This window comes from Ailuropoda melanoleuca, chromosome 6 (assembly GCF_002007445.2).
Source record: "Ailuropoda melanoleuca isolate Jingjing chromosome 6, ASM200744v2, whole genome shotgun sequence".
In the NCBI taxonomy this organism is placed as follows: Eukaryota; Metazoa; Chordata; class Mammalia; order Carnivora; family Ursidae; genus Ailuropoda; species Ailuropoda melanoleuca.
The window spans coordinates 100,350,787-100,378,275 of NC_048223.1; the positions used below are offsets into that span (position 1 = coordinate 100,350,787).

At 39.1% G+C, this 27,489-nt stretch overlaps 1 protein-coding gene and 1 non-coding gene across 4 annotated transcripts in view; one reads left to right on the forward strand and one right to left on the reverse strand.

Moving 5' to 3' along the window:
• The window catches only part of HPSE2 (heparanase 2 (inactive)), a 696,190-nt gene that overhangs the window by 181,864 nt on the left and 486,837 nt on the right, over positions 1-27,489 (reverse strand). For all 3 annotated transcript variants that reach the window (XM_034663118.1, XM_034663117.1, XM_034663119.1), the window contains exon 7: positions 5,250-5,343. In XM_034663118.1, coding sequence (XP_034519009.1) covers positions 5,250-5,343 — 94 coding nt within the window. The remainder of the gene's footprint in view (positions 1-5,249; positions 5,344-27,489) is intronic.
• Positions 1,373-1,479, forward strand: LOC117802886. The gene has a single exon (XR_004626397.1). It is a non-coding gene; the product is annotated as a U6 spliceosomal RNA (small nuclear RNA).

Below are 27,489 nucleotides of genomic sequence, written 5' to 3' on the forward strand. Positions count from 1 at the left end.
TTTTTTTTTTTTTTAACTATTAATTACTTCAAAAGGCTTAAATATTTTGCCTTACCCACTTCCTTGATCCTGCAACTAACATATACTGGGAAAAGTAAAGAGACCTTAAAAGAGTTCATCTTTATTAAATATTGTAGTCAAGCATAAGCAATGATGACATTAACAAAAGAACGATCGTGGTCATAATATGAACCATACAAACCATTCTCTCCACTATATATATTTAACACTGCTAAATCCTCTGCTCACACCCTCAGAACTGAATAAATTAGGTGTCTGTCCTTTAGGCATTAACCAAATGTCATCTCCTCTGGAAGGATTTCCCTTCTTTTACACAAAGGTAGATATTTCCTACGATGGGCTTGCATGGAGTAGATGTGAGTTCCTCAGAGAGCACCCTAGACATCCCTGTTACAAGAGTCATCACGTATTTTTATCATTTCTTGCTTCATCAACTGTTTTTCCACTAGATCACAAGGTCTACGAGGACAACCGCCATGCAAATCTTGCTCACCATTTTATCCTCAGGGGTCTGGAAAAAACTAAGAATGTTACAAACAGTTGATAAGTGAAGGAAGGGAAGGAAGGAAGGAAGGAAGGAAGGAAGGAAGGAAGGAAGGAAGGAAGGAGTTTTTCAAATATTAGGGAAGCCAACTGTCCGGTTTATTTAGTATTCAAAATGCAATCATAGGGACAGTACTCCTGGAACTACTTCCCTTATGACTGGGATTTCACCAACTCTTTCCTGTGCTTATTGAATTGCTGAAAATAATATAAAAAAGTGTGATTTCCTCCTCTGATTCCTCTAGGAGATGCAGACACAAATCACAGAGTCCCAGTGACTTAAGCCAAAGTGGTTCTTCTTGGTTCTTATGTCATTGTTTTGGAGTCAGCCCAGATATCCACACTATACCATCTGCACTGTATCCTAAACATCTCTTACTTTCCCATCTGACTTTTGCTTACATTGTTAGATTCTCAACTCCTTCCCCTGACTCATCTCCCAAAGTATAGATGATTATTCTTATTCTAATGGAAGAGAGAAAGAATGTGTAGACCATCCAAAGGAGTGGCTTGTCCAAATACTGTCTCTTTTTGGCTTTCAAATATATAATGTAGATTTTCATATAACCAGAATTTGCCCACTGCTCAGAAAACTCAGAACTCTTCTGTAAGTGGCAGTCCAAATTTGAAAACCACAGCTGTTTTTAGCAATTGAGTCACTGCCTTTCAGATGCCAAAAATATCACCTACCATATTCCCCAGGGTTCAAAGAAAGAGGAAAGAGGAAAAAAGCAAAGAACAAGTTGAGGATAAAGGTAGCAGGAAGCGTCTCCAGTCATACAAAGTATTATTAAAAATAACTATAACAGTGCTCGCCTCAGCAGCACATACACTAAAACTGGAAGGATAAAAAGAAGATTAGCATGGCTCCTGCAAAAGGACGACACACAAATTTGTGAAGTGTTCCATATTTTTACTGGAATAAAAAGAAAAAGAAAAGAAAAGAAAGAAATAAAAAAACTATAATAACCGAAATAGCAGTAAGATTAGCAGTGAGAACTAGCATTCAATAGCAATTAACGAAACAGGGCCTCATGTGACTTTCCCAATCTCCCTAAAAGGGAAAGATGATAGTATTCTTAGCACCCTCATTTTACAGATGAAGAAACAAAATTAGAGAGGTTAAGTGGATAACCTAAGGTTATACAGCTAAGCCAGAGCTCCAACCCAAGCCTTCAGACTTCAAATCCCATACTCTTCTATTTAAACACAGTCTCACCACTGATTTATCTAACCACTCCTTCATGAATTGATTTGGGTAGGAACTCTGCCCTTTTTCCATCACTGTAGGCCTAAGGGGAATCATTAGAATTTCTTTGAGCTTCTCAAAATAGAGTAGAAACAAAATAGAGTAAAATATTTGTTTCTACTCTTAGCTTTTGGATGAGGGTTCTACGTATATACATATTAAAATGTTTAATACATATTAAAATTACTTGGCCCATCTCTAAACTGGTTTTGGAAGCTCCAGAAAAGAAGCTTGGCCAGTCTGTCCCAGTGTGCACCTTGGATTCTGATTTCCAAAGCCCCCCTCCCACCCACAGAGGACCTCAGGAACAGCCAAAGCAACTTTTTAACTGGGAAAACATGGTGACCCTTCTCTGGTCTCCCAGTCCCCATCTTCTCAGAGCAGACCAGTACCTAGCACATCCTGGGCTGTGGTGAGAGAGATTCTCATCCTGGAGGCCCTAGCAACTGGGTCCAGGCTGTGCAGGCAACGGAAAGCCTACCCCATAAATCAAATCTTGGGGGATCTGTGATCCAGCAACACCTCTAGCAGATTCCCATTTAAGGCAATATCTGGCAAGAGCTTTGTAAAAGAGAGTGGGGAAAAGAAAACTAGATAGGGGAATGAAGGGCTACTACATGATACAGCAAGGATGAAACTGTGGCAGACAGTATTTTCCAAAGATAACTGCAAAAATCATTCTGGTCCTAAATGCTCTTCCAGAATCTTGCTACTCTCCCATCAAAAGGAGTTTATTTCCTCTCTCCTTGAATCTCCATTGGTCTTGCTGACTGTCTCAGTGAATAGGCTATGGTTGGAGTAAAGCCCTGTGACTTTTGAGTGTAGGTTAGAAAAGATGGTACAGCTTCCAGCTGACTCTCGCTCTTGGGCATCTGACTTTTGAACCTTGGAAGGAAACCCAGGCTACATAGAAAGTTCATATGTAGGTATTCCAGTTATCAGCCCAACAAAGGTGCTAGCTGACAGCAGGCATCAACTGCCAGACCTGTGAGTGAACAAGTCTTGTGATTCCAGTTGCCAGCCTTTGAGTGACCCCAGCCTTCAAGTCTTCCACCTGAAGCTTCAGACATCATGGAGCAAAGATGAGCCATCCCCACAGTGCCCTGTGGGGATTCCTGACCCATAGAATCCAAGGGCACAGTAAATCGTTGTTTAATATCACTAAATTTTGGGGTAATTTTTTGCACAGCAAGTCATAACCAGAACAGGAACCTAGGCCTGAGGGGACCTCTGACATGTTCTATCTGCAACAGCCAAAGGTGAGATCAGGTCCTACTGCTAATTCTAGCCATCCCCTGCCAGGTGCCTTCTTCATAAAGGTCATTTTTCTTAAGGGTGCCGCTTTTCCTCCCTGCAACTGCACGTGGCCCTGCCATCCAGGTCCATTAGACTTGCTTTTAAAGGTCTGAATCTGAATCTCAATTATGCATAAGGTTTGAGCCATTTTCTTTAAGGTTCTTCGGCCCTGCCTGGACAAATGAGAAGATGAGCTTAGCCACTTATTTCAGTCTTTGAACATTCCGTGGTGGTTAAGAAGAATTCAGTGGTGGAGGGAGACGGGTAGTGCAGAGAAGGGGAAGAACCCAACTCCCAACACCTTTGTCCTAGTGCCAACCTAGAGTTACGTGTTCTACTTAAATAATTACATGAGCACAGTCAGAACCTTCACTCTCAGTGCCATGATCTCACGGAATCATTTTACTTCCAGTGACAGCCCTTTGGTCAGGTCATTAGATGTGATATCATAAAAGCCAAAAATATAGGGATTTGTCTATCTTGTGCACTATTGTAATACAAACATTTAGCATGGTGCCTGTAACCTAGTACACACTCAATAAATATCTGTTGGATGGAAGAATAAAACGAATGAAAGAAATTTCCTCCCCCTTTTAGAGAAGGACACCTGATATCAGATTAGCATAAAGTGCTTAGAAATTTGCAGTGTTCAATAGGTTGATATTCAATGGCCTGAAGTAATGTTTTTCAACCTGCTTAAAGCAACCGTTAAACTTTAAAACTGGGAGTTCCTTGAGGGCAGCGTCTTATTCCATTTTGTATCCCCAGCACCTGACACTTTGCTAAGTGCTCAGTAAATACTAAATATTTATTATTTATTATTTAATATAAATTAAATATTTAAATTTTAAAAACTAAATGAATGTCAAACTGAGACTGGCAGAGATATTTGAAATTATTTAGTTCGCCTAGGCTTTGCCTGGTAGGAGGCAGTGACAGATAAGGATGCTGGCCAATGCACCTGATCCCCAGAGGGATCAGACTGGGATGCAGGAGTCCAGAAGTCCTGAGGCTTCCCAGCTGCTAAAACCCTTTGAGAACATGAGGACCCAAAAAGCTTTTGTAACCTGAGCAGGACATTGGTTTGAATACCAAAAAGGGTACCACTTTACCAATCAAGAGTGCTATTTTATTATTATACTCCAAATATGATTTTCTTTCACAGCTAATTTTATACATGATCCATTTATTCATTTGTCCATTTGTTTACTCATTCATCCCCTATTAATAGGGGTTGTCTAAACATTGCTATTGTTCTGCAAAGATTTGTTTAATCTGCTCGAGGGATAGGTGAGTGTTCAAAAAGTCCCCATTCCCTGGAAAAGTGACCTGACTAGGCAACAAAAGATGTGATATTATTTTGTAGAGGCAGATGGAAATTACAGACATAAGGTCTTCACAATTCAGAATGAACTAATCCAGTATATTTCGAAATGTGATTTGCATTGGGTAGAACCACTTGACAGATGACTATTAAATATAGAGAAGTCTGGGATCCACCACTCCAGACATACTAAATCAGAACACCAGGAGTGAGACTGCAAACTTTATGAGCAACCTCTGGCGATTTTGATTGCACTCAAGTTTGAGAACTGTTGACCAAAGGTGTCTTGCTAATGGGAAGTACATGCAACTGCTTAATATAATATAGATTTCCCCACATCTCTACAAAAGTAAGATGTTACTTGACTGATCCTAAGACACCTAGGAATAGTGTAAATATGGCTCCGATATTTAACACTATTTAGAATAGTGTAAGCGTGGCTGATGCCCCAGACCAGAATTTCACTGAATAAATACAATCATTCTACCCATAAACTAGCCCCAAATAAACCTTTGCAAAAAGAAAATAACAAAGTAAATCTATCCTTCCCTTAAGAAACTCACAATTCAGAAGCAAATTCTTACAAAATAGTTGTTACTAAAATAGAAAAGCCTTTAAACCCAGAAATGGCACATTCAAACCATTCTCAATTTGAAAAACAATAAACAACAATCATCAGCTGTGAAAGGGAGCTCTAGACTATCCTATTTTTCTACCCCGGTTCCCACAGTGCTGATGTCCTGCTGGGACCCTGAGACCTTTTCCTTGCCTTACCCCCACAAACTCACTCCTTCTTCCCAGGAGACTTTTACTCACTTTCTGAATTTTCCTAATTTGGTCAGAGAGTGTGTCTAACAGGCGAGTTTTCAGGAAGTCCATCACCTTGACCACCCGGCCATCAATGTAGCAACTGGAATAAAAATAAAATAAGAATCAGGTAAAAATCTTGAGCAGGAGACTACAAATACACTTCTCTAGCCAGAGGTCTCTGTTGCCTGAGGAAACAGCCCAGAGTTCACCTGGGCTTTTACATCCTAAAAGGTTTTGACCCTGGGTGCTTTTCAAACAAGTAATATGCTTTTTATCTTCTTCATTTCTACCTCCATTTGTGGCCTATAATGTGACTTTTTTCAACCTCTGTCACGTGAAACTGCATTGCTTGCTCTATAGGCCTTGACAGGAATCTGTAATACAAATTAAGTAATGGGGAAAAGCTTGCCTTTTTTTCCCCCTAGGAAGAGTAATTTAACACCCATCCCATCCCACCCCTATCCCCACCTTAAAGTAATAAAGGTATGTGCGAGATTTAGAAAGAATATTCAAACATTTTTATAGGTTTCCATACCTTTCCATAAGAAAACAAATCCCAACCACAAAAATCTGATTTAGTGTAGTGAGTGGGTCTCAAAAGTTTCATCTCCAGCTCACCTTGTAGTCAACCTTCTCCAACCACCTCCAGAATAAATGAATGGATGAACGAATGAATGAACAAACAAACAAATAAATCAGATGGACTAAGTCTAGGAGCACTTTCCTAAAATAATAACAAGTTTAGCATTCACTGGGTTTGGTGGTGTGGGTTTTGTTAGGTTGCTTAAGTGTAACATCAAGTTGTGCTGAGACGGTGTTGTGAACATTTGACCAAAACAGGTCCATCCAGCTTTGTGAGGCCCCTCTTTGTGAATCCTTACTCTGAAGACTAAGCTGAGATTGGCCCAGGTTTAGGTGACCTTTATTATTTCAAACCCTCCCACCTCCATCTTTACAAAATTCCGAATTAAATCAATTGAATTAAAATAAATGCTTATGACTCCTGGGTGCCTTTTCCAACCCACTCAGGTCTCCCCAGTTGATGGCTAATGATAGGTTATTTCATTTTTAATAAGACACCAACCTATCAGTACATATTATAGAACTATGGGAAAATTCTTTGTTAAATCCCCATACCAATACATGATGTAGTAGAATGGTTAAAAAAATTTTTTTTTAAGATTTCATTTATTTATTTATTTAGTTGACAGTGAGAGAGAGAAAGCAGGAGCACGAGGGGCAGAGGGAGAGGGAGAGAATCTCAAGCAGAATCCGCACTGAGTGTGGAGCCTGACGTGGAACTTGATCTTACAACCCTGAGATCATGACCTGAGCAGAAATTAAGAGTTAACTCTTAATTTCTTAGTCAACTGACTAAGCCACGAGAAGTCCCCCAAAAAAGTTTTTTTTAATTGCTCTAGCTGAAGTGAGTGTGGGACATGAGTTCTACCCACTCAGCCTTCCCCTTGGTCTCCTTCACCACTTCAGACATTTCCACATAATCCAATGTTTAAATCATCAGTATGTTAGAAACAACATAGGTTTTGGACCCAGAAATATCTAATTTCAAAGTCCAGATCAGTTATTTAATACCTATATGACGTTGGACAAGATACTTGGCCTCTGTGGGCCTCAGTTTTCTTATTCTTTTAAAAAATTTTTTTTTTATTTTTAGAGAGAGAGAGAGTGCAGGTGAGTAGGGTGGGGAGGAGCAGAGAAAGAATCTTAAGCAGGCTCCACAGCCAGTGCAGAGCCAGCTTGGGGTTTGATCTCACGACCCTGAGATCATGACCTGAGCTGAAATCAAGAGTCGGCCACTTAACCAACTGAACCATGGCGCCCCTTTTCTCCTTCTCCTTCTTCTTCTTCTTCTTCTTCTTCTTTTTTTTTTTTTTAAGATTTATTTATTTATTTGAGAGAGAGACACAGAGACAGTGGGCAGGAGGGGAGGGGGAGAGGGTGAGAGAGAATCTCGAGCAGACTCTGTGCTGAGCATGGAGCCCGATGCAGGGCTCTATCTCACAACCCTGAGATTGCGACCTGAGCAGAAATCAAGAGTTGGATGCTCAACTGACTGAGCCACCCAGGCACCCCAGTTTTCTTATTCTTAAAAGAGGTAACATATCTATGTCTCAGAATTAACTGATGATTAAGCAGATAAACCTAAAGTGTTAGGCACATAGTTGGCATTCAACAACTCTGTTCTCTTTTAATTTCATTTTCAGCTCACAAAGATGGGGTCATAAACAATAGGGGACTGACTGATTAAATTATGTGTGAGTGTAGAATCCTAAAAGTGGAATTAGTATATCAAAGGATACATGATTTTGAAAATTATATTAGGGAATAAAACGAAATAATGACATGACCTTTTACTTCATTCCTGATAAGATGCTAGACTCAGATCCAATAAACGTTTATTACATGCAACACACAGTGCTGAGCATGTCCATGTCCGTTACTTACCACCCCAACCTCTTCCTAATTAGTACTTCACTATTAGCATTTCTGATTTTTTTGGAAAAATTGTCATTATATAGCTTGCTCCATGGAAGCTAGGTACATCAAAACATAGTAATGTTAAAATTAATAATTCATGCAATGCTAATCTAATACACACTGAAGGACATGAATACTTGTTACTATGTTACATGATTACTAGGCACACGATACAAATGCACTGTAATTAGTGTTTTGTTTTAATCAAATATATTATAGTTCCCTCTTGTCTTTTTGTTAGCTCCCAGTAGCTATTTTAAATATCAGACTTTATGACCTTTGCTGGCAACACATATAGTTTAATACTTACTGAAATAAAAATGCCAGATGTACTTTTTTAGTATGTAGGATTCCCTGTAAATACTCCCTTATTCCACACACTCCTTAGTTGAGGTGCCTTTTAGTCCTCCACTCCTTCCTTTTGTCTCTTTTCTCAAGTACTCAGACCTTGGAGTTAGAAAACCCCGGTTCAGTTTCAGCTTTGTCACCTACAAACTATAGATATTAAGTTTCCCCTTCTTTGAAGTTGGTTTAAAAAAGAACCTCAAACCCACAGTATTCAGGGTACACTGTACTAGTCAAATTAGGAAAAATTCTGGGCATAGATCCTGGCACATAAAAGGTTTTTAATAAGCAAATTTACCCTCCAGGTTACTTAAAGGGCCCAACAGCAACCTAGACTGAAAAGCCATGGGATGAGGTGAGCAGGGGAACATCTGTCTGAAGGACAGCATGTTCATTCACTGTAGATTTGGAATGAGGGAAGTATGGGACAGCAAGAAAAGACTTTGGATTCTGAGTAGGTGGGAGGCAGAAGGAGAGATGGAGAGAGCTGTGTTTCTATCACAAAAATTTGGAATTTGAAAAGACTTTGATGACCATGTGGTCTAAAGCATGTAAGCTTGCTACAGTATGACTGAGAAGTGATTATCTACAACAGCATATCTCATACACTACTTGTACTGTTCCTCTGTACTACAGCTTGAATCCATGGAAGTCTCTTCTAACGAGTATAAAATTTGCTCCCTCTTACTGTCCACTCAATGGCTGTTTTCTTGATCCAAGAAAACCAAAGTCCAATTCCTCCTTCATGTGACACGTGGGGGAGGAATTCCAATAAAAACTTTGGGTTAAGCTTTTTAGAGCCTATTTTTGGCCTCACTTTTAACCTAACAGGCTGGATTCAATCATTCTCAGTTGGTCTCAGGCTTTTTCTGTGGACTATGAATTAGATTGGAGCAGGGGAGAGCTCCGGCAGGAAACCAGTGTGACAAGGTTATCTTATCTCAACAGTGCCAGCAAGAAGGGATCTGGGTCATGAAAAGAAGCTTAAAAGTGAAGGAAGAACTAATAAAATAAAGCTTCTATAGAGTGTAAGAGAAAGAGGAAGGGAATCTCTGATGACCAGGAGCTTGTGAGAGAGAATATCTTGGAGAACACTAATGCCCAGAACATGCAGGCTAGTCAGACGAGGCTTTAGATTTGTCAAAGGAGATGAATGATTCCTTTTTTTTTTTTTTAAGATTTTATTTATTTATTTGACAGAGAGAGAGAGAGAGACAGCCAGAGAGAAAGGGAACACAGGCAGAGGAAGTGCGAGAGGAAGAAGCAGGCTTCCAGCAGAGGAGCCCGATGCGGGGCTCGATCCCAGAAGGCCAGGATCATGCCCTGAGCCGAAGGCAGACGCTTAACGACTGAGCCACCCAGGCGCCCCAGGAGATGAATGATTCTATTTGAGATATCAAGGACACAGAGAACATCAAGGAGGAAATATACAACAGGTAGCTGGAGATGTGAGAAAGAGGTACAGATAAAAGTTGAGAAAGGAAGAGAGCTGGGTCTTCAGCTTATAAGTAATGAATGAAGCCATGGCTATAGATGACCCCTCCGAGAAGATAAGAGAACTAAACAGAGATGTCAGAGACCTTCTAAAATGATTGTCAAATATGGCCCTGGGCATTTCCTCTACGTTTGACCCAGCTAAGAGTCCTTTCTTTCTTCACTCTTTTTAATAACCTCAGTCTGAGCCAAATTAACATTTGGGTATCAAAGGAATCCCCATATCACACTGAGAAGCTTCAGCAACTTCATCTGCAAACTTAAATCCACATACATATTATACTATGGAAATACGAACTCTGGTCCCCCAGAACTTAGTATCCCTTTTAAGAGAGGGGCCAATTTAACCATAGATGTGAGTCTGATAATACCTAAGCCTTTTTCTTGAGTACCCCTGGATAATTAACTTGCTACATTTAACCTTCATAAATGTGACACTTTGAAGAAAGCACTCAGTGTTGATAATCTGTCGTTATTTGAAAAATTCCTGCCTGTTACAGAGTTTTAGTTCTCTGATAGTGACTGCCTGTGGTAAGGGGACCATGGTATCATTTAGATTTGGGCACAAAGGAGGTGGAGTAACCTGCCATAACCATTTGGAAAGGATAAATCATTAAAAATGATGAAGATGGTGATTTCTAACCAAGACTGTGTAAAAGGAAACAGGCCTGGATTCCATTTGACTGTCCAGTGACCTGGGGGCAACTCTCTTTTGTCTTTCTCATTGGGAAGATAAAGATGATTCTTAGACCTTAAGCACTCTCTCTAAAGACTTAATTACTTTAGTAATCGCTACAAAGTATCAGAAGACCAAATAAATGAGAGAAGGTAAGGATTGAGAGGAAAAAAAAAAAAAGAGAAAGAGAAGGCGAATTCATCAATTAGAGGTGCTTTGGCATCTTCCGCATAAACCCTGGCAGAATAGTTGGTTCTCCAAACACTTAACTGACAATTTTAGGTAAATTATAATCCTCCTCCAAGCTCTCTTGAAATTTCAGCATCTCTTACAATCAAACCACAAGTGGCTGAGTTGTTCAACTAAAAGCTGAAGCCAAGAGAGGCTGTGTAGAAATAACATTTCTGGGAACTATTACAAATGCAATGAGGTTGAAACCTTTGTGTGTGGACAAATAGCCTGTCTGGCTCAATACCAGCAACCATTACTCCTTCCTCTGCTGGCCTCCAGATTGGCAGGGCGTATCAAGCACACATCTGGGGAGGTGGCAAACATGGCAGAGTACACAAAGTAATTCAAACCTCTTACCAATTCCTTCACCAAATCTCCCTCCTTAATGTTTATTTCTAGCTTAATACCTTTCATCTTATTTAAATGTTCATTTCTAAGACCTTTCATCTTATTTAAAATTTTGCCCTTTATTAAAGAAATCAATGTTCATTACAGACAAATTAGAAAATGCATATAAACAAAATTAAAATATGAAAATGAAACATCACCAATAATCTCAACACCTAGAGAAACCCACTGTTAACATTTTGCTGTATATCCTTCCGGAGATTTTCACAGTAAATGCACATAAAATTTCCCATAATTAGTTATTTTTAAAACTTACTCCAGATCCTGTTCTATAAGTGTAGAAACTTAAAACTCTACCTGCTAAGACTCCCAAGCCCATCCCAGAAGGATACTGACAGGAGACATTAGGGACTCCAGGTCGAATCATCTTACTCTTATTTTAATTCTATTTGGGCCAGTTGGCACCCTCTGCCCGGGCAGGTCTCACCTCCTTTCTGTCTCTGCCTGCCAGGTTCTAGCCCTGACCCCCCTACTCCCCCTTCTCCGGCCCCCAGATTCAGTCTTCAGGATTGTACTACAATTAGCTACTTATGCCCATTAGCCTCTTAAAACATTTAATGAGCAGAATTTGTTGGCTCCAGGGACAGCTGGTTTTGTTTACCTGGCTCTTTACTTTAAAAGGAAAAACCTTTGCCCCTTATTATCTGACCCCTTCTTTTATTTCAGGTAATTGCATTAGTGCTGGCTTCCCAATGCTTAGGAATTTCCGGACCTATTTTGCTCCCTGCTGCTTTCAGGGAGGAGGGGCAGTCTGCTCAGAATTCTAACACCCAGCCCGCTGAAAGGGCAGGTAATTCCATAAAACTGGGGCCTTCCCCACTGAAGGGGGGAGAAGCTTGGACAATCATTAGAATAACCCTGTTGACCTATAAAACCTATTCTGACACCTTGAAGCCAAACTTGGTAGAGGCTAACTTGGGTCCCTCTAAGGCTGTATACCTTGTATTTGCCCCTCCTCCAGGGGCCCTCACTCTGGACTCCTGCTGAGCACACGGTTCTTCACACAGGCCTTTAGGTTTTCTTTCTGAGGCCACCTTATTCTTGATCTTCTTTGCAATGGGTCAACCTTCTTATCTCCTGTTCCGAACAACTTCGGGCAGGTAAAACTTGGATGAAACGAACACTGCTACAAATTTTTAAAAAGATCCTACAGAATATAGATGTTTCTTTAGCTTTCTTAAACCAGTTCCTATAAACCCATACAGGAGTCACCCAGCTGACTAAAGTGTTCAGGAATTACAAAGTTTTGTACTCTGCAAAATGTTATCATTGAAAAATGGTACCAGTAAAGGTCAGGGTTGCAGGCAATCCCACAGACACATAATGCGTACTCAAAAATGTATTTAAAAGGGGCGCCTGGGTGGCACAGCGGTTAAGCGTCTGCCTTCGGCTCAGGGCGCGATCCCCGTGTTATGGGATCGAGCCTCACATCAGGCTCCTCTGCTATGAGCCTGCTTCTTCCTCTCCCACTCCCCCTGCTTGTGTCCTCTCTCGCTGGCTGTCTCTATCTCTGTCAAATAAATAAATAAAATCTTTAAAAAAAAAAAAAAGACAGTTCTGATTGTTTAGGAGAAATGCTTAGACATTACTTTCCTAGAAACAATAAAACACCCTCTTCCATTTTAGCTGAATGTCCTCTTTCAATCAAATGTGGAAATTAATGATAAGGATGCTGATGACAGTATAAAACTAACAGGTATGCTTAGTATGTGTCCTGCACCATATACATTAACAATACTCACAAAATATTATGAGATTATTTGTTCAATAAATACTTATGGAGCTCATATTATATGCTAGCTATGTTCTAGAGTCTAGGTAGAATCTATTAGTATTCATGTTTTACATATGGAGAAACTGAGTCTCAGAAAAGTTGAATACCTTGCTAGTAAATGGCACAGGCCAATATTTGAAGTCAGAGCTGTATCACGTTTAATCACAGCATATACTTGCTTTCTAGGTGAGTAGATATGATAAATTACACCAGTACCATGAAATAAAATTCAAATCCTTGAGCTACTACTCAGAATATATAATTATAGGATTTGTAACTGATAGATGATTTGATTAGATTTATTTAGCCAATAGGAATTTTAAAGTCATAATTTCAAGGTAAAATGTCACATACCTTTCTACAAAAAAATGATTCCTTACCATCCTTTCCTTTAAAAAAATTTCAAAAAATTAAAATATTTGTCATACCCTAAAGTGTCCTATTTCTTCCTCTCATATCTTCTACAAATTCACTTTGGTTATTAAACCAAAAAAGGGCTGAGAATCAGGGAAAGCATTAGCATGTTGTCTTCTTTGGGATTAAAGGAGCTTTTGTTCAAACAGGAAGAAAAAGCAAGCTGACTACAAAGATTTTTAGATAGAAGAACAGCCCCCTTTGAAAAATTCTATTTTAAAGAGTTAATCAATCAAAAGTTAGTCAAGGCAGAAGTAAAAAGCAAATACATTCTGTTTCTTTTTTCCTTGAGAGAGACAATGATAGTTTGATTTCTAAACTAAGAACAAAAGAGTAAAACGTCATTTAATATATTCTGGTCATGTGCTTTGGGCAATTAGAGCAGAAGGAAGTATATCAAGAAGAGAAGAACAGGAAAATAGGGGGAAAGCAGGCATTTCCCTTTCAGGGATCTTTTGGTTTCCCCAAAACTCAAATCAACCTCCAGGCCTCTGTGCTTTATCTATGCACAGCCCACCAAGCCTCACCCCTCAACCACTAGCCCCACAAATACCCTTCCAGACGTTTGACTTTTAATTGGTGTCATGTACTTCACAGTTGAAGTGATCATTGCTCTAGATGGGATTAATATTTACTATGTAAGTATTTTCTATTCCTTGCATTTGTTCTTTGTTTTCTTTTTTTTGGTCCCCTCTTTTTCGGGCTTTAATTTAACACTGTATATCATTATACTTTATCTCCTCTCTTAGCATGCAATGAACTTCTTTCTAAAAAATTTAAGCAGAGTTTCCAAATATATTTTAAACTAATCTAAATGTACCTTCAAATAAAAATGTATCACTTTACATGTAGTGTAAATAACTTATAACATCATCCTGAATTTTTCTTTCCTGTCTCGTATGATACTACTGTCATTCATTTCACTTATCCATTTGCTCTAATTACCTAATACATTGTTGCTATTATTACTTTAAACAGATATCTTTTAGATCACTTAAAAATAAGAAAAATAAAAGATTTTATTTACCTTCATTTATTCCTTCATTGATACTTTTCCTTTATGTAGATTTGAATTCCTGACCTATATTATGTTTCTTCTCTCTAAAATACTTCTTTCAATGTTCTTGTAGGGCAAATCTGCTGGTGATGAATTCCCTCAGCTTTTATTTGTCTGCAAAAGTCTTTATTTCCCTTTCACAGTTCAAGGATAATTTTTCTGTATATAGAACTCCATGTTGGGGAGTTTTTTCTTTCAACTTTAATTACCTCGCTCAATTCTCCTCCTGCTTGCATGGTTTCTTACTGAGACTTCATATCTTTATACTGTTTCCTATCACTGTACTTCATATCCTTGTCCTCTATAGGTAAAATGTAGTTTTCCCCTGGCTTTTTTCAAGATTTTCTCTTTTTCTTTGGGCTTCCTGCAGTTTGAATATGATGTTCCTAAATGTAGCTTTCTTGGATTTATCATACTCGATATTCTCTGAGCTTCCTGGATCTGTGGTTTTGTGTCTGTTGTTAATTTTCAGTCACTGTAACTTTAATATTTGAATTACCTCAGCCATTATTATTTCATTATTCTTTTATTTTGTTTTATCTTTCTTCCTCTTCAGGTATTACAAGTATGTGTATGTTATATACTTTGAAACTGTCCCACAGTTCTTAGACGTTCTGTTCTGGTTTTTGTTTTTTTTTGGGTTTTTTTTTTTCCCCATTCATCCTTTAGTTTGGGAAATTTCTGTTGACCCATCCTTAAACTCACTGATTCCTTAGACATGTCCGGTTATTGATGAGCACCTCAAAGGCATTCATTTCTGTTACAGTGCTTTTTATTTCCAGTATTTTCTTTTGATTCTTTTGTAGAGTTTCCATCTCTCTGCTTACATTACCCATCTATTTTGTATGTTATATACTTTTCCCATTAGAGCCCTTAACATATTAATCACAGTTATTTTTAAATTCCTGTCTAATAATTCCAACTCATATATGAGTCTAGTTCTGATGCTTGCTTTGTTTGTTCAGACTATGTTTTTTTCTTGTCCTTTGGTAATCTTTGTAATTTTTTGTTAGAAGTCAACATGCTGAAATGGGTAATGGGAACTGAGATAAACAGACCTTTAGTGTGAGGTTTGTGCTAGAAGTTGGACTATTTCATGTTTGCTGTAGCTGTAGGTACCAAAGGCTTCAAACCTCCTAATGTCCTTGCTTATGCATCTTCTCTTGACTTCAGACTTCACTAGTTACTCCTCCTCAGAGAAAGTCTGCGTCTCGCAGCTGAAAGAGCTATAATTCACTGTTACACTGGAATCCTGTCGATGAGGTGGCTGGTTACAGAGGAAAGGAAGTATTCCCTAACTTTATGAGTAAATCATAGTCTTTTGGTGGGTCTATATCTCTGGACTTAAACTTAATTTTTTCCCCAGTGGTATAGCTTTTTTGCCCTTAGGTGGGACAGAAGGGCTAAAGTAGGTTAGAATGAAAAGAATCCCTTCCCCAGATGGGAAAAGGCTCTGGTTATGTTTTTCCCTTTTGGAGAATTGGCTTTTGTTACAGAGACAATGCTCTGGTCATATTGACAATGATTACTCTTACCCTCTCCCTACCAGAACTACTAGAAAATTTTGGATTCCACAAAAGTATGTGGGGAGGGGTTAGTGGTGGGAGAGATGAGGGGCTGAGACTGCAGCCTCCACTCTCAAGCGAGTCCACACTAAGTCTCTAGCAATGCATCAAAATTAACACTAAAGTGGTGTTCCTACAGGTTTATGGCTTTAGTATTTTCTGTTCCAGGTAAGCATATTTTGGTGACTCCCTGGATTCACCTAGATTTCCAGATTTCAGGGTAATGTGGTTTGCCTTACAATCTTAATTCTCTGATGGGCCCAAGAAAGTCATTCACTTTCAAATTATTCAGCTTTTTCTTGCTGAATGAATGAAAGTAAAAATTTCTAAGCTCTTTACATGCTGGGGTTAAAACCAGAAGTCTACTAAAAATATTCTCATTTTACAGGCCAACACTGAGTTTTTGGCAGTACTAGCATCAAGGATGGTGTTGAGGAACAGCCTTCTCTCTACTTTATATTGTCAATCAGTGTATTAATGCGATCAATTAGTAATGTCTGCCATAGTACGACAGTAAGGAATGAAGCCACATATGCCCCATATTTGCGGCTTTTGACCAAAATGATTTCTAAGGCCCTTTCCAGATTCAAGGATCAAGGTCTCCTCTTTGGCAAAGAGTGGAATAACAATGGTGTTCCCTCAATACATATGACAATCCTATTTTCAGTTAATATTAATGAAATTGCATTTGCGTATGATGTTATACAACAGATGTGTACAGGGATATATCCAATATATGAGTAAACCAAAACAAAATGACTTGCCCAAAGGTCTCATGTAAGTTTCCTATTTGAATTTGATTTTTTACACCCTCATTTACGTATGAGATTGGGAAATTACTGTTGTTTTGCATTGCTTCAGGGCCTATGCTATGCCTTTTCCTTAATGTGGGTTTTGCATCCATGCCTTTGAAAGAATAGGATAGACAAAAAGTGTCTATATTGTGTGTGTATACAAAGCCGCATCCATGTCATCACATGGTTGACTTATTATGAGGACCTATCAGAAAAATTTATCTCAAGGCTTAGTAATAGGAAAATGATGTTTCTCATGAAAAATTAGTTTAGTTTTTGACTTGTAGCCACTAGATTTTGTTTTCTATTTTGCTTTGGCTACCTACTTGGAAGCATAGAATCAAATTTGTAGCCCATGACCAACAAGAAAATAAAACCAGCTAATATGCATTTTAGAGAGCTACTCTTTCCTGCTGATTTATTATTCTTTGAACCCTATATTCTATTTACTATTATTTCCTCATTTATTTATTTTTTATCATTTTGCTATTGGACAGAAAAGTGACCAGAAGTAGGACTGAAAGAAGCTGTGAAAAAAGAAAAGACACTCAGTAATTCACAAACTATATATTCAGTCCTCTATATACACAAAGCAAAGACCCTTCATCTTATTTCCTGCTTTATTTCTTTTCCACAAAATCCATCTTTTATTTTATCAAATACTTGGAAAAGCTCCAGGAAGTCCTATTCTCTTATCAAGTTTAAAAACACTCTTTTCTTTGTCAGGTCAAATGTTTTATTTGATATAATATAGTTTGAGGTTGAATCATGAATCCATTAACCTTTAGTTTGTTGTAAATGGATTTCCCCTTCTAAGAATTTTTTGACATTTTTATGTTTTCCTGGGGCTAGAACTGGCTGTCATAAGTGGCCCCAAGAGTTGGTAAGGATTGTATTAATATAATCAGATATTTCCAGAATATTTTTTCCCAAAGACCACAGAATACTTCACAGGTAAATTTAAAGGATCTTTCTGAATGTGAACAGGGCAGTTTTGCTGTCATGTTTCACAATAAAGAAGGCAGTCCTGAGCTTTGACGCAGGACATGCAGTCAGGGTGTGTGCGAAGTGTATGTGTCAGGGTGAGGGGTGGGGGTGGGGATAAAGGGTTGGAGGTTGGTAGAGAAGTGGAGGCAGATTTAGGATTATGGGGAGACTGATAGTCCTGCATAGTACCTGAAAGCCTATAGCCTGCCATGGGCCCTGCAAATTTTTTCTGTAAAGAGACAGGTAACTAGTAATTGAGCCCTTGGGGGCAATATGGTCTTTGCTGCAACTTCTCAACTCTACCCTTGTAATGCAAAAGCAGCCACAGACAATTCAAAAATTGATAAGCTTAACAGGGTTACAGTAAAACTTTATTTATGGACACTAAAATGTGAATTTCATAAAATGTTCACACGTCACAAAATACTCTTCTTTTGATTTTTTCCCCAGCCATTTATAAATGCAAATAACATTTTGTAAGGCTTGCTGGCCATACAACACCCATGATGGGTTGGATTTGGCCTGCAGGCCAGAGGCTGCTCGTCCCCACCACCCCAAACAATTAAAAGTTTCTGACACTAGAAAACTACTAGTTATCCCCTTGGACTAAGCACTGTCTGCCAGTTTTCCCACAGTTGATTTACAATCACCATTTGTAGGGGTAACATACATATCTTTGGTCCTATCCATAATGATTTTCACACTGCAGTATATGAATCACTATCAGGGAAAGTATGTTAAATGTAGATTCTGTGGCCCTGGGTTAAAGCCCTTGAATCTACATTTTAATCAGCATCCCAGGTAATATGATTTGTGAGTAGATCCAAACTCTGTGAATCATTGGATCACTATAAATTATTAGATACTTTGCTCACATAAAACAAACAAACAGGGATGCAGGGATGCCTGAGTCCTCAATCAGTTAAGCAGCCAACTCTTGATTTTGGCTCAGGTCATGATCTCGAGGTCCTGGGAACCAGCCCTGCATGGGGTTCTGCACTCAGCAGGGAGTCTGCTTGAGTCAGATTCTTTCTCTCCCTCTCTCTCTCTCTCTCTCTCAAAATAAATAAATAAATCTTAAAAAAAAAAAATAAAGCAAACTAAAACTGACCTGGGTTGCTAGTGACAAACAGCAAGTGCTCAAAGTAAGGCCAAGCAGAAAAGAAGGTGCTAAAAATATACCTGGCCTTCCAACACTGGTTTCCAATAGCTGTATCAAAGCCCCAGATTTCTCTGTTTTACTCTTCCTACTCTAAATTGCTTTCTTTTCTGTGAACTCTTCTAACCTACTGTGTCCACTATAATTTATAGTAATATAAAGTCTTGAATCCAGAAACAATTCTGGGCCATATCACTCCCTGTAATAAAAACTGACTTCATAAAAATGTCACGTGGAATTCTAAGTAAATGCACATGACTGAGTGGATGCTAGGAATCCCCACTCTGATCGGAAACATGTAAAAATGCTGCACAAATAAGACAAAGAATATTAGCTAAGCTTGAAGTGAAGGGAAACCCCTGAATAGTAGCAATAAATAAGAATTCAAAATTAGAATGGTAATTTAACTGAATCAAGAGAACCTGGATTAGGCATTGGCCTGAAGGGTGGGAACTGGGGGCTACATCTTATACTAGAAATCTCAGAGGGCTGCTCCATACCTGAAGCAGGAAAATCTGTGAAGCACTTGTTCATGTCTTTTTGCCTTTTTTAAGATCAAATTCCCTCTTTTTTTCTTACAGACTAGCAGGAATATTTTATATATTCTGCATGCGAACCTTTTGTGTTGGAGATATATATATATATCCAATATCTTCTCTCAGTTTGTCACTTGCCTTTCCACTCTTGTATGGCATCTTTTTTTTTTTTTACTTAATGATTTAAAAAACATTGTTAATTGACATGAAGTCCAATTAATCAATCTTTTTTTTTTCAGGGTTAATGACTTTTATGTCCTATTTATGACATCTTTGCCTACTCCAAATCATATGCTGTTTTCTTCTGAAGCTTTATTGCTTTACCTTAGATATTTAGGCCTATGATCTCTCTCTTGAATTAACATTTTTGTTCATGGTGTAAAGTATGGATCAAGCAAAAGTATTAAAAGCAGACAAATAAAGACTTTACCTTCTAAAGAGTGACCATATTACTTACATTTGACTTATCAGTGCAAACTATGGAAGTTGGAAGACAATGAAATGACATTTTTTCAACTTAAATTTGCTTTCTAGCAGCATGACTGTTATTTATTGAGATGTGGTTTTCTTTGTATGAACGAATCCTTATTGTAATTTAATAAGCTTCTTTTCTAAATGTTTTCCAATTGAGGCAAACTTGCACAACATAAAATTGGCCATTTTAAAGTCTACAATTCAGTGGCATTTAGAACATTCACAGTGTTGTGCAACCATCATCACTTTCTAGTTCCAGAACATTTTCACCCCAAAAGGAAATCCCATCTGCATTCAGTAGTCATTCCCCCTTTTCCCCTCTCCCCAGACCCTAGAAACCAGTAATGTTCCTGTCCCTATGGATTTTCCTATTCTGGACATTCCGTATAAATGGAACCACATAATATGTGGTCCATTGTGACTGGCTTCTTTTACTTAGCATAATGTTTTCAAAGTTCATTCATGTTGTGTCATGTACTTATTCTAGCATAGAGATATACCATATTTTATTTATACAATTCATCCATTCATGCACATTTGGACTGCTTCCATCTTACGGCTATTGTCAATAGTCAATAGTGTTGCTATGAACATTTCCATACAAGTATTTGTTTTTAAGAATACCTGTTTACAATTTGAAGAATACCTGCTTTTAGTTCTTTGGGGTATATAATTAGGAGTGGAACTGCTGAGTCATATAGTCATTTTATGTTTGACTTTTTGAGGATGTGAGCTTCTTGAATTTGGGGCATTTCCTTTGTAATTGTCTTTAAAAATTGTTTCTGTTACACTCTTTTCTCTTTTTCAGATATTCCAATTCTAGTAACTGTATCCCACATGTTCTTGAACTCATTCTTCACCATTTTTTTTTTAAATTCCCTATGCTTCATTTTGGATATTTCCTATTAACTTGGACACAAGTTAATTAATCCTGTTTTTTATTTTGTTTTGTTTTGTTTTTCTACAACTTGTCTGCTCTTAAACACATTCAGAGGATTCTTAATTTCAGATATGTTTGCACTTCTAGAATGTCCTTTGAATTTTGTAAAATGGATCTCCTTCTTCTTCTTCTTCTTTTTTAGAGAGGGAGAAAAATAGAGGGGTGGGAGGGGCAGAGGGAGAGCGAGAAAGAGAATCTTAAGCAGATTCTACACCCAGTGTGGAGCTGTATCTCACAGTCCTGAGATCATAACCTGAGCCAAAATCAAGAGTCAGGCACTTAGCCAACTGAGCTGCCTAGGTACTCCTGTAAAATGGATTTCAATTCTCTGTTAAAATTCTCTACTTTTCATATTTTATTTACATTTTCCTCTATTTTCCTGAACATATTAATCAGAGTTATTTAAAGTTCCCTGTCTGATAACTTCAATGCCAGTCTCACCTGAGTGTGTGCATGCCATTTAGTTCTATTTTTTAGCATGCTCCATAATTTTCAAGTGGATCTTGGAGGCTGTCAATGAAAACTTTTAAAGGGTATGGATGAGTTGCCATTCTCCAAAGGCAGTTATGTTTTCTTAAAAAGAACATAGAATACCAGAAGATCACCTTGATTCTGCTTAAGGCTTTAGTAGGTTTGGTCTTTCACATTTGCCCTTACTCCTATGATACTGTCTTTACTTCTAAGACATAATCATTACTCTAGAATATAAGCCTTTCAGAGTCACAACTAAAAACCAGGAGGCTTTATTAAAGCCCCTACACACTGGCAGGACTTGAGGTCCAATCTGCCTCTTTATCACCCTGTAGTTGCTGAAATCTTTGTGCAGCACTTCAGACTCTCAGCTGCTGGATTTTGCTTGGTTTCTAGGCAGGTCTCATCATTTGTACATGTAGTTGAAGAGGTGGCCCGTGACTTGTGGGAACTTTGTATTCATATTTTTGGGCTCCTTCTCTGTGTTTTGCTTTTCTCTGGAATTTTGCCCCTTAATACCCAGCCACTCTGATGGCCTCAAATTCTGACTCTGAATCCCCAGCCCAACAAGAATAATATTTCTGCTTAAACTCTATTTTCCTAGGCTGTAATGTGGAAAACGTCCTTAGGGAAAAATCTAGGGATGATGGTGATATGGGGTTCACTTCATGAATTTCCCTTCTTTTAAGGATACTAGCCCCTCAAGTCTCCCTCTATTGGCTATACTCTAGTGCCTTCAAAAGGTTACCTTTTCAGAGTTGTTTTGGTAGGAGGGTTGGTCCAATATAAACTACTCCATCATTACCAGATTAGAATCTCTCAACAAACAAGTTAACAAAATATTAAGAGAACAAATAATCTCTAGATTAACGACATTTTTGCTGCAAAGAATAGACAAAGAAGGAAAACTACTCAAATCATTTTATAATAGAACTCTGATTCTAAAAGCAGTAAAAAATAGTACAAGAAAACAAAATTGTAGAATCATCTAGCTTATGAATATGGAAACAAAATTTTAAAATAAAATATTAGCAAACAGAATCCGACAATGTATTAAAAAAAATACTCCAGTCTAGATAGGGTTTATCCCATAAATAGAAGGATAGTTCAATACCAAAAACCGACCATATAATACACTGTCTAAACATATTAAAGGAGAAAAACCACAGGATCATCTTGATAGATACAGAAAATAAGTTGGGCAAAATCTGACAATTTTCATTACTTAAAAAAATAAAATAATGGACTGGAAAGGTAAGACCTTCTTAGCCTGATAAAGGCCATCTACTAAAATCCAGAGAAAACACAATTTATGGTGAAAATTAAGTCATTCAAGAATAGACAAGGATGCCTTCTATCACCCTTAACATTTAACACTATACTGAAGGTCCTAACTAGTTAAAAAAATCAAAATTAAAAAGAAAAGCACATAACTATTGGAAAGAAAAAAACCAAATATATTGTTATTTGTAATAGAAAATCTAAAAGAAATCATAGGAAAATTTTGGAACCTAGTGAGAAATTGATCATGGTAGCTACTTAAAAGATGAACATAAGAAATCTACAGTGTTCTCAAATACTAAAAATAACTAATAGAAAATGTATTAAAGAGATGACATTCACAATAGTAGCAAAACTATAAGATCCTGGGGAATAAATCTATCTAAATGTACAGGAACTGTATGAAGAAATTTATGAAATCAGATTTCTAATTCAGATTCATAAATAAAAATATATTTGAGATAGAATTAGTCCTAAGTATTAAAAAAAACTTTAAAAATCTAAGAAAAAAATCAATTATTATGATCTTATAATAGGAGGTGTTTTTCATTATATATATAGCTGAGAAAATAAATGAAATAAATTTATATGTAACAATATATACAGATCTTAACAACATGTTGAGCAAAGAAAGCAATTTGCAGAATAAGCAGTCTTTTCACTTTATGTAATTTTTAAAAAGATTTTGTTTACTTATTTGAGAGCGAGAGAGTGCAGGGGGGAGGGGTAGTCGGAGAGGGCAAGAGAATCTTAAGCAGACTTTATGCTGAGTATAGAGACCAATAGGGGCTGGATCTCATAACCCTGAGATCATAACCTGAGCCGAATCCAAGAGTCAGACGCTTAACTGACTGTGCCACCGAGGTGCTCTTATATTTATGTAATTTTATATAATTTTCAATTATGTAATTTATGTGAACATTTAGAGCATACAAAGCAATACAACAGATAGTTTATAGATTCTCCTGGCTTTAGTAAAAATATAAAAATAAATACAGACTGGCAGCATGCAATCTAAAGTTAAGTAAGTGGTTATCTCTGGGAATTAAAGAGAACAGGTAGACTTCAATTTCATATCTGTGATGTTATGTTTTACATAAAAATGTCATAAGCAAATCCCAAAACATATTAATACTTACTAATTATGAGCATAGATACACTAATGTTTTCATACAATTATTTCTGCTGCCATTTCCGATTACTTATAAAACAAGACAGGATGATAACCCTGTGGATGGCCCATCAAATGTAACCACCCACACTCACCTCAGAAAAAGAATCAGTAAAGGTCTCCTGTAAACAAACTTCTACACAAAAATTTTAAAGATAAAGAAAACAAGCAAACAAAACCCAGGCCAAAGTGAAATAGAAATTTTGCAGGGAAATAGGTCCTTTTCTAAAGGTTGAAAGGAGGACTGACAATTGATGCCCAGTGTTAGCATTTTCCTCCCTGGGAGCTAGGTGTGGCCAACTTCACCGAGTGCTTGCAAGGCATTATGTACTAAGAACAGGAAAGTCGTGAGTTCAATTAGAATTTGGTTGCAGCATCATTAAAATTAAGCTGTTCTGCCTGCTACTAATTTCATTCTTGGCCACTAGAATGGTTACTTACTTGTTTGTCTCAGTGAAGAGAGGAAGTGCGGCTGGTGGGGTAGATCAAATTGAAGTACACAAGAGAGAAGATTGGTCATGTGTTAATGAACAAGAGAGAGCTGATCCTGCAGAGGTTCTCAGCACAATCTTCTCACTGCAAATTTATTTTCTAAATTTGATGACAGTCTGAGCGCAGAATTGCACAAATACCTAGGGTTTCTGTTTGCCTTTTTCCACTTGTGCTGGGTAGTTTTCTCACTTGGAATTGGAAAGGGCTACATGGTCCTAAGGACCTTCTCATTTACAGACTTGGAAACTGAGACCCAGAGAGGGTAAATCATTGGTCCAAGGTCATACAACTCATTACTGGGACTCCTTCCAATCCCTCTGAAAATAATTCCATGTTCTACCTCTAAAATTATTCCACCCCTATTAAAAAGGCAGCTTTTAAAAGGCACCCCTGACACAGCATAGCCTCTTTTGGCCACAGGAAAGACCTAGGCAATGGGGTGGCAAGTGAGCTCATTTGAACAGGGGAGGTAATTCCTGGCATCAGCTGTGTCTCTGGACTTACTTTAGCTTCCCCATGTGTCCCTTATACACTCAGGTTCCAGAGCTTGAAGACATGGCCACTTTCTGCTTCCTTTATGAGGGATGGTAGTGCAATCACCAGGAACAATGCTGCTTTATTGTCATGTTAGTAGATGTACCTGGAACAGTTTACTCTCCACAACAAATCCCTCTCTTCCATATATATGGAACCCACTGTGTTTGCCAAGCACATTTTCATCTATAATCTCATTTGAGCCTCAAAACTTCCCTGACACAAGTCAGACCCAATTATCCCAATTTTCCAGAGAGGAAAGCTGAAATGCAAAGAAAGAATACACTGAATTGGCACTGGAGACCAGGGATCACTTTGGGATGCCCACTTTGAATTCTGGTTGCTAGCCATTCCCTGGGTCCTCCTTGCCCTGATGCAGCCTTCCTCCCAGGTTGTATCAAGTCTGAGAGATACAGAATAACCAGCACTGGTGTTCCCCTGAGAATCATAAAGCTCTGTGAGAGGGGAAAGGCAGGAGGAAGGGAGCGGAGCATAACCTTTTTCAAAGGATGCATAAGGAAAGTCACTGGAGGTACTTGATAAAACTTGAACTAATGAAGTCTCAAGGGATTCTGGTCCAGGGGAAAAATGTGTAATCCAGTGGTTTCCACATCGCTGCTTTATTATAATAACCTGAAATTATTTTTATTTATTTGATTTTTGTTTTTAAATATGTACTAGATTCACAGGGTTCAGAAATCAAAAGGAACAAAGGGTATATGATGAAAAGTCTCTCTTCCACCTCTATGTCCTAGTGACCCTATTCCCTCTCTGGGAGGCAAAAAAATGTTATCAGTAATGTTAAACAAAGCATATATTTACCTCCCCTCTCCACACACGTTTTTATATAAAAGGTAGTATTCTAGATTGTTGTTGACTTTCCTTTTCTCATCTAAATAATGTATTTTGGGAATTGTATCATATTAGTATACAAAGAACTTCCTCTTTCTTTTTTTAGCTACATAGTATTATACTAGGCATAGACCATGATTTTCATTTAACCAATTCTTCCTAATAAACCATTAAGTTGTTTTCAATATTTTGTTATTACAAACAAAGCTGCAATAAATAACTTTGTGCAATGGATGTCTAAGAGAACTGAGTTTTGGTCTAAGTTCGAATACTAGGCAACCATGTGGCCTTGAGCAATCGGTTAGTATTCTGACCTTTTAAAAATGAAAAGAATCTTAATGACCATTTGGTCTAGCATGTTCCCAAAGCATGTTCATGAAACTCTAGTCCCAAAGGGTGCACACCCTGGAAATTGATAATACAAACTAGATTCTGAGAAGAACACAATGAACAAAAATTAATCCAGGGTTTCACAAATTTATTTAATAATGGGTATCTTTTTTCAGAGACTTATGGTTAATTTTATGTATTAATTTGTGGAGTACTTTTGGATGAGTTTAACATTTTAATCAGTGAACTTTGAGTAAGCAGATTGTCTTTCATAATGTGGGTAGGTCTCATCCAATCAGTTGAAAGCCTGAGTAGAACAAAATGAATGGAGGGGGGAGGTTAAGATGGCGGAGGAGTAGGGGACACCTTTTTCAGCCGGTCCCCTGAGTTGAGCTGGATAGGTACCAGACCAGCAGGAATATCCACGGAATCAGCCTGAGACGCAGGAAGATACATCTGGATCTCTACAAATGAACATCTCCAGCGCTGAGTATCGAGGTACGAAGCGGGGAGCCGTGAAACCGCGCACAGATATCGGAAGCTAAACAGAAGGGGGAGGGAGCCGCCGTGTCAGGGCGCCGGGAAGCGGTAGCCACCTGCAAGGGGGAGTGGACAGACCGCGGACCCGCACGCTTGAGACAGCAGGCTGAGAAGGGAGCTCCGGGAGCGTACGCGAGAAGGCTGGCGGTTGGCGGGCCACCTGCACGGGGGAGCAGGCAGACTCGCGGACGGCACCCGCGAGACAACAGACTTAGAACGCGAACTCCAGGAGCGCGCGCAGGGCGGCTGGCGGGCCACCTGCACCGGGGAGCGGGCGGACCGCGGACCCGCACTCTGGAAACGGCAGACTGAGTCCGTGAGCCGGGAGCGTGCACCACCAAGCATCTCACGGAGCTCCGGAGCTCCGGTGTGCTCACTGGATCGAGGCTGAGACCGGGAGCTCCGGGAGCGTCCGCGGGGCGGCTGGCGGCTGGAGGGCCACCTGCACGGGGGAGCAGGCGGACTCGCGGTCAGCACCCGTGAGACACCAGACTGAGACGGGGAGCTCCGGGAGCCCGCGCGGGGCGGCTGGCGGCGGGCGGGGTTGGAAACACAAAGGACAGAGACGTGCCGGCCCTGGAAGTGAGGGCTGGGACGCCGGGTGTGGGGCGCACAGCCCGGGATGCTGCAGGGTTGAGCAGCACCAACAGAAACAGAGTTAAAGTGGCCAGAACATCAGTGGAGAACGATCCGCGATCCCTCTGTTCTGAGACAGAGGCTGAATTTCAGCCGCTGCTGCTCTCTCAGAAGAGGCATAGCAAACCGCCAGGGAAAGCCGCCAGAGAACAAAAGCCCGGAAATACCGGCTCACAGGGTGCCCATCCCCATCCCCCCTCGCAAGGGACACAGAGACTCTACCCAAACAGGGTTTTCTGAGTACCTGCAGGCAGGCCCCTCCCCCAGAAGGCAGGCTGAAAAATCAAGAAGCCCACAACCCGGAGCGCCTGAGTGGCGCAGTCACCAAGCACCTGTCTTCGGATTAGGGTGTGATCACAACGCTCCGTAAGGAGTCCTTCATCGGGCTTCTCCACCGGGAACCTGCTTCTTCCTCTCCCACTCCTCTGCTTGGGTTCCCTTTCTTGCTGACTGTCTCTCTCTCTCTCAAATAAATAAATAAACTCTTTAAGGAAGAAGCCCACATCCCTAAGATCTCTATAAAACAAGGGCGCACGGCCTGGGTCCCAGTCAACACTTGGGCTCTGGACAACCCTGCAATCTCTCT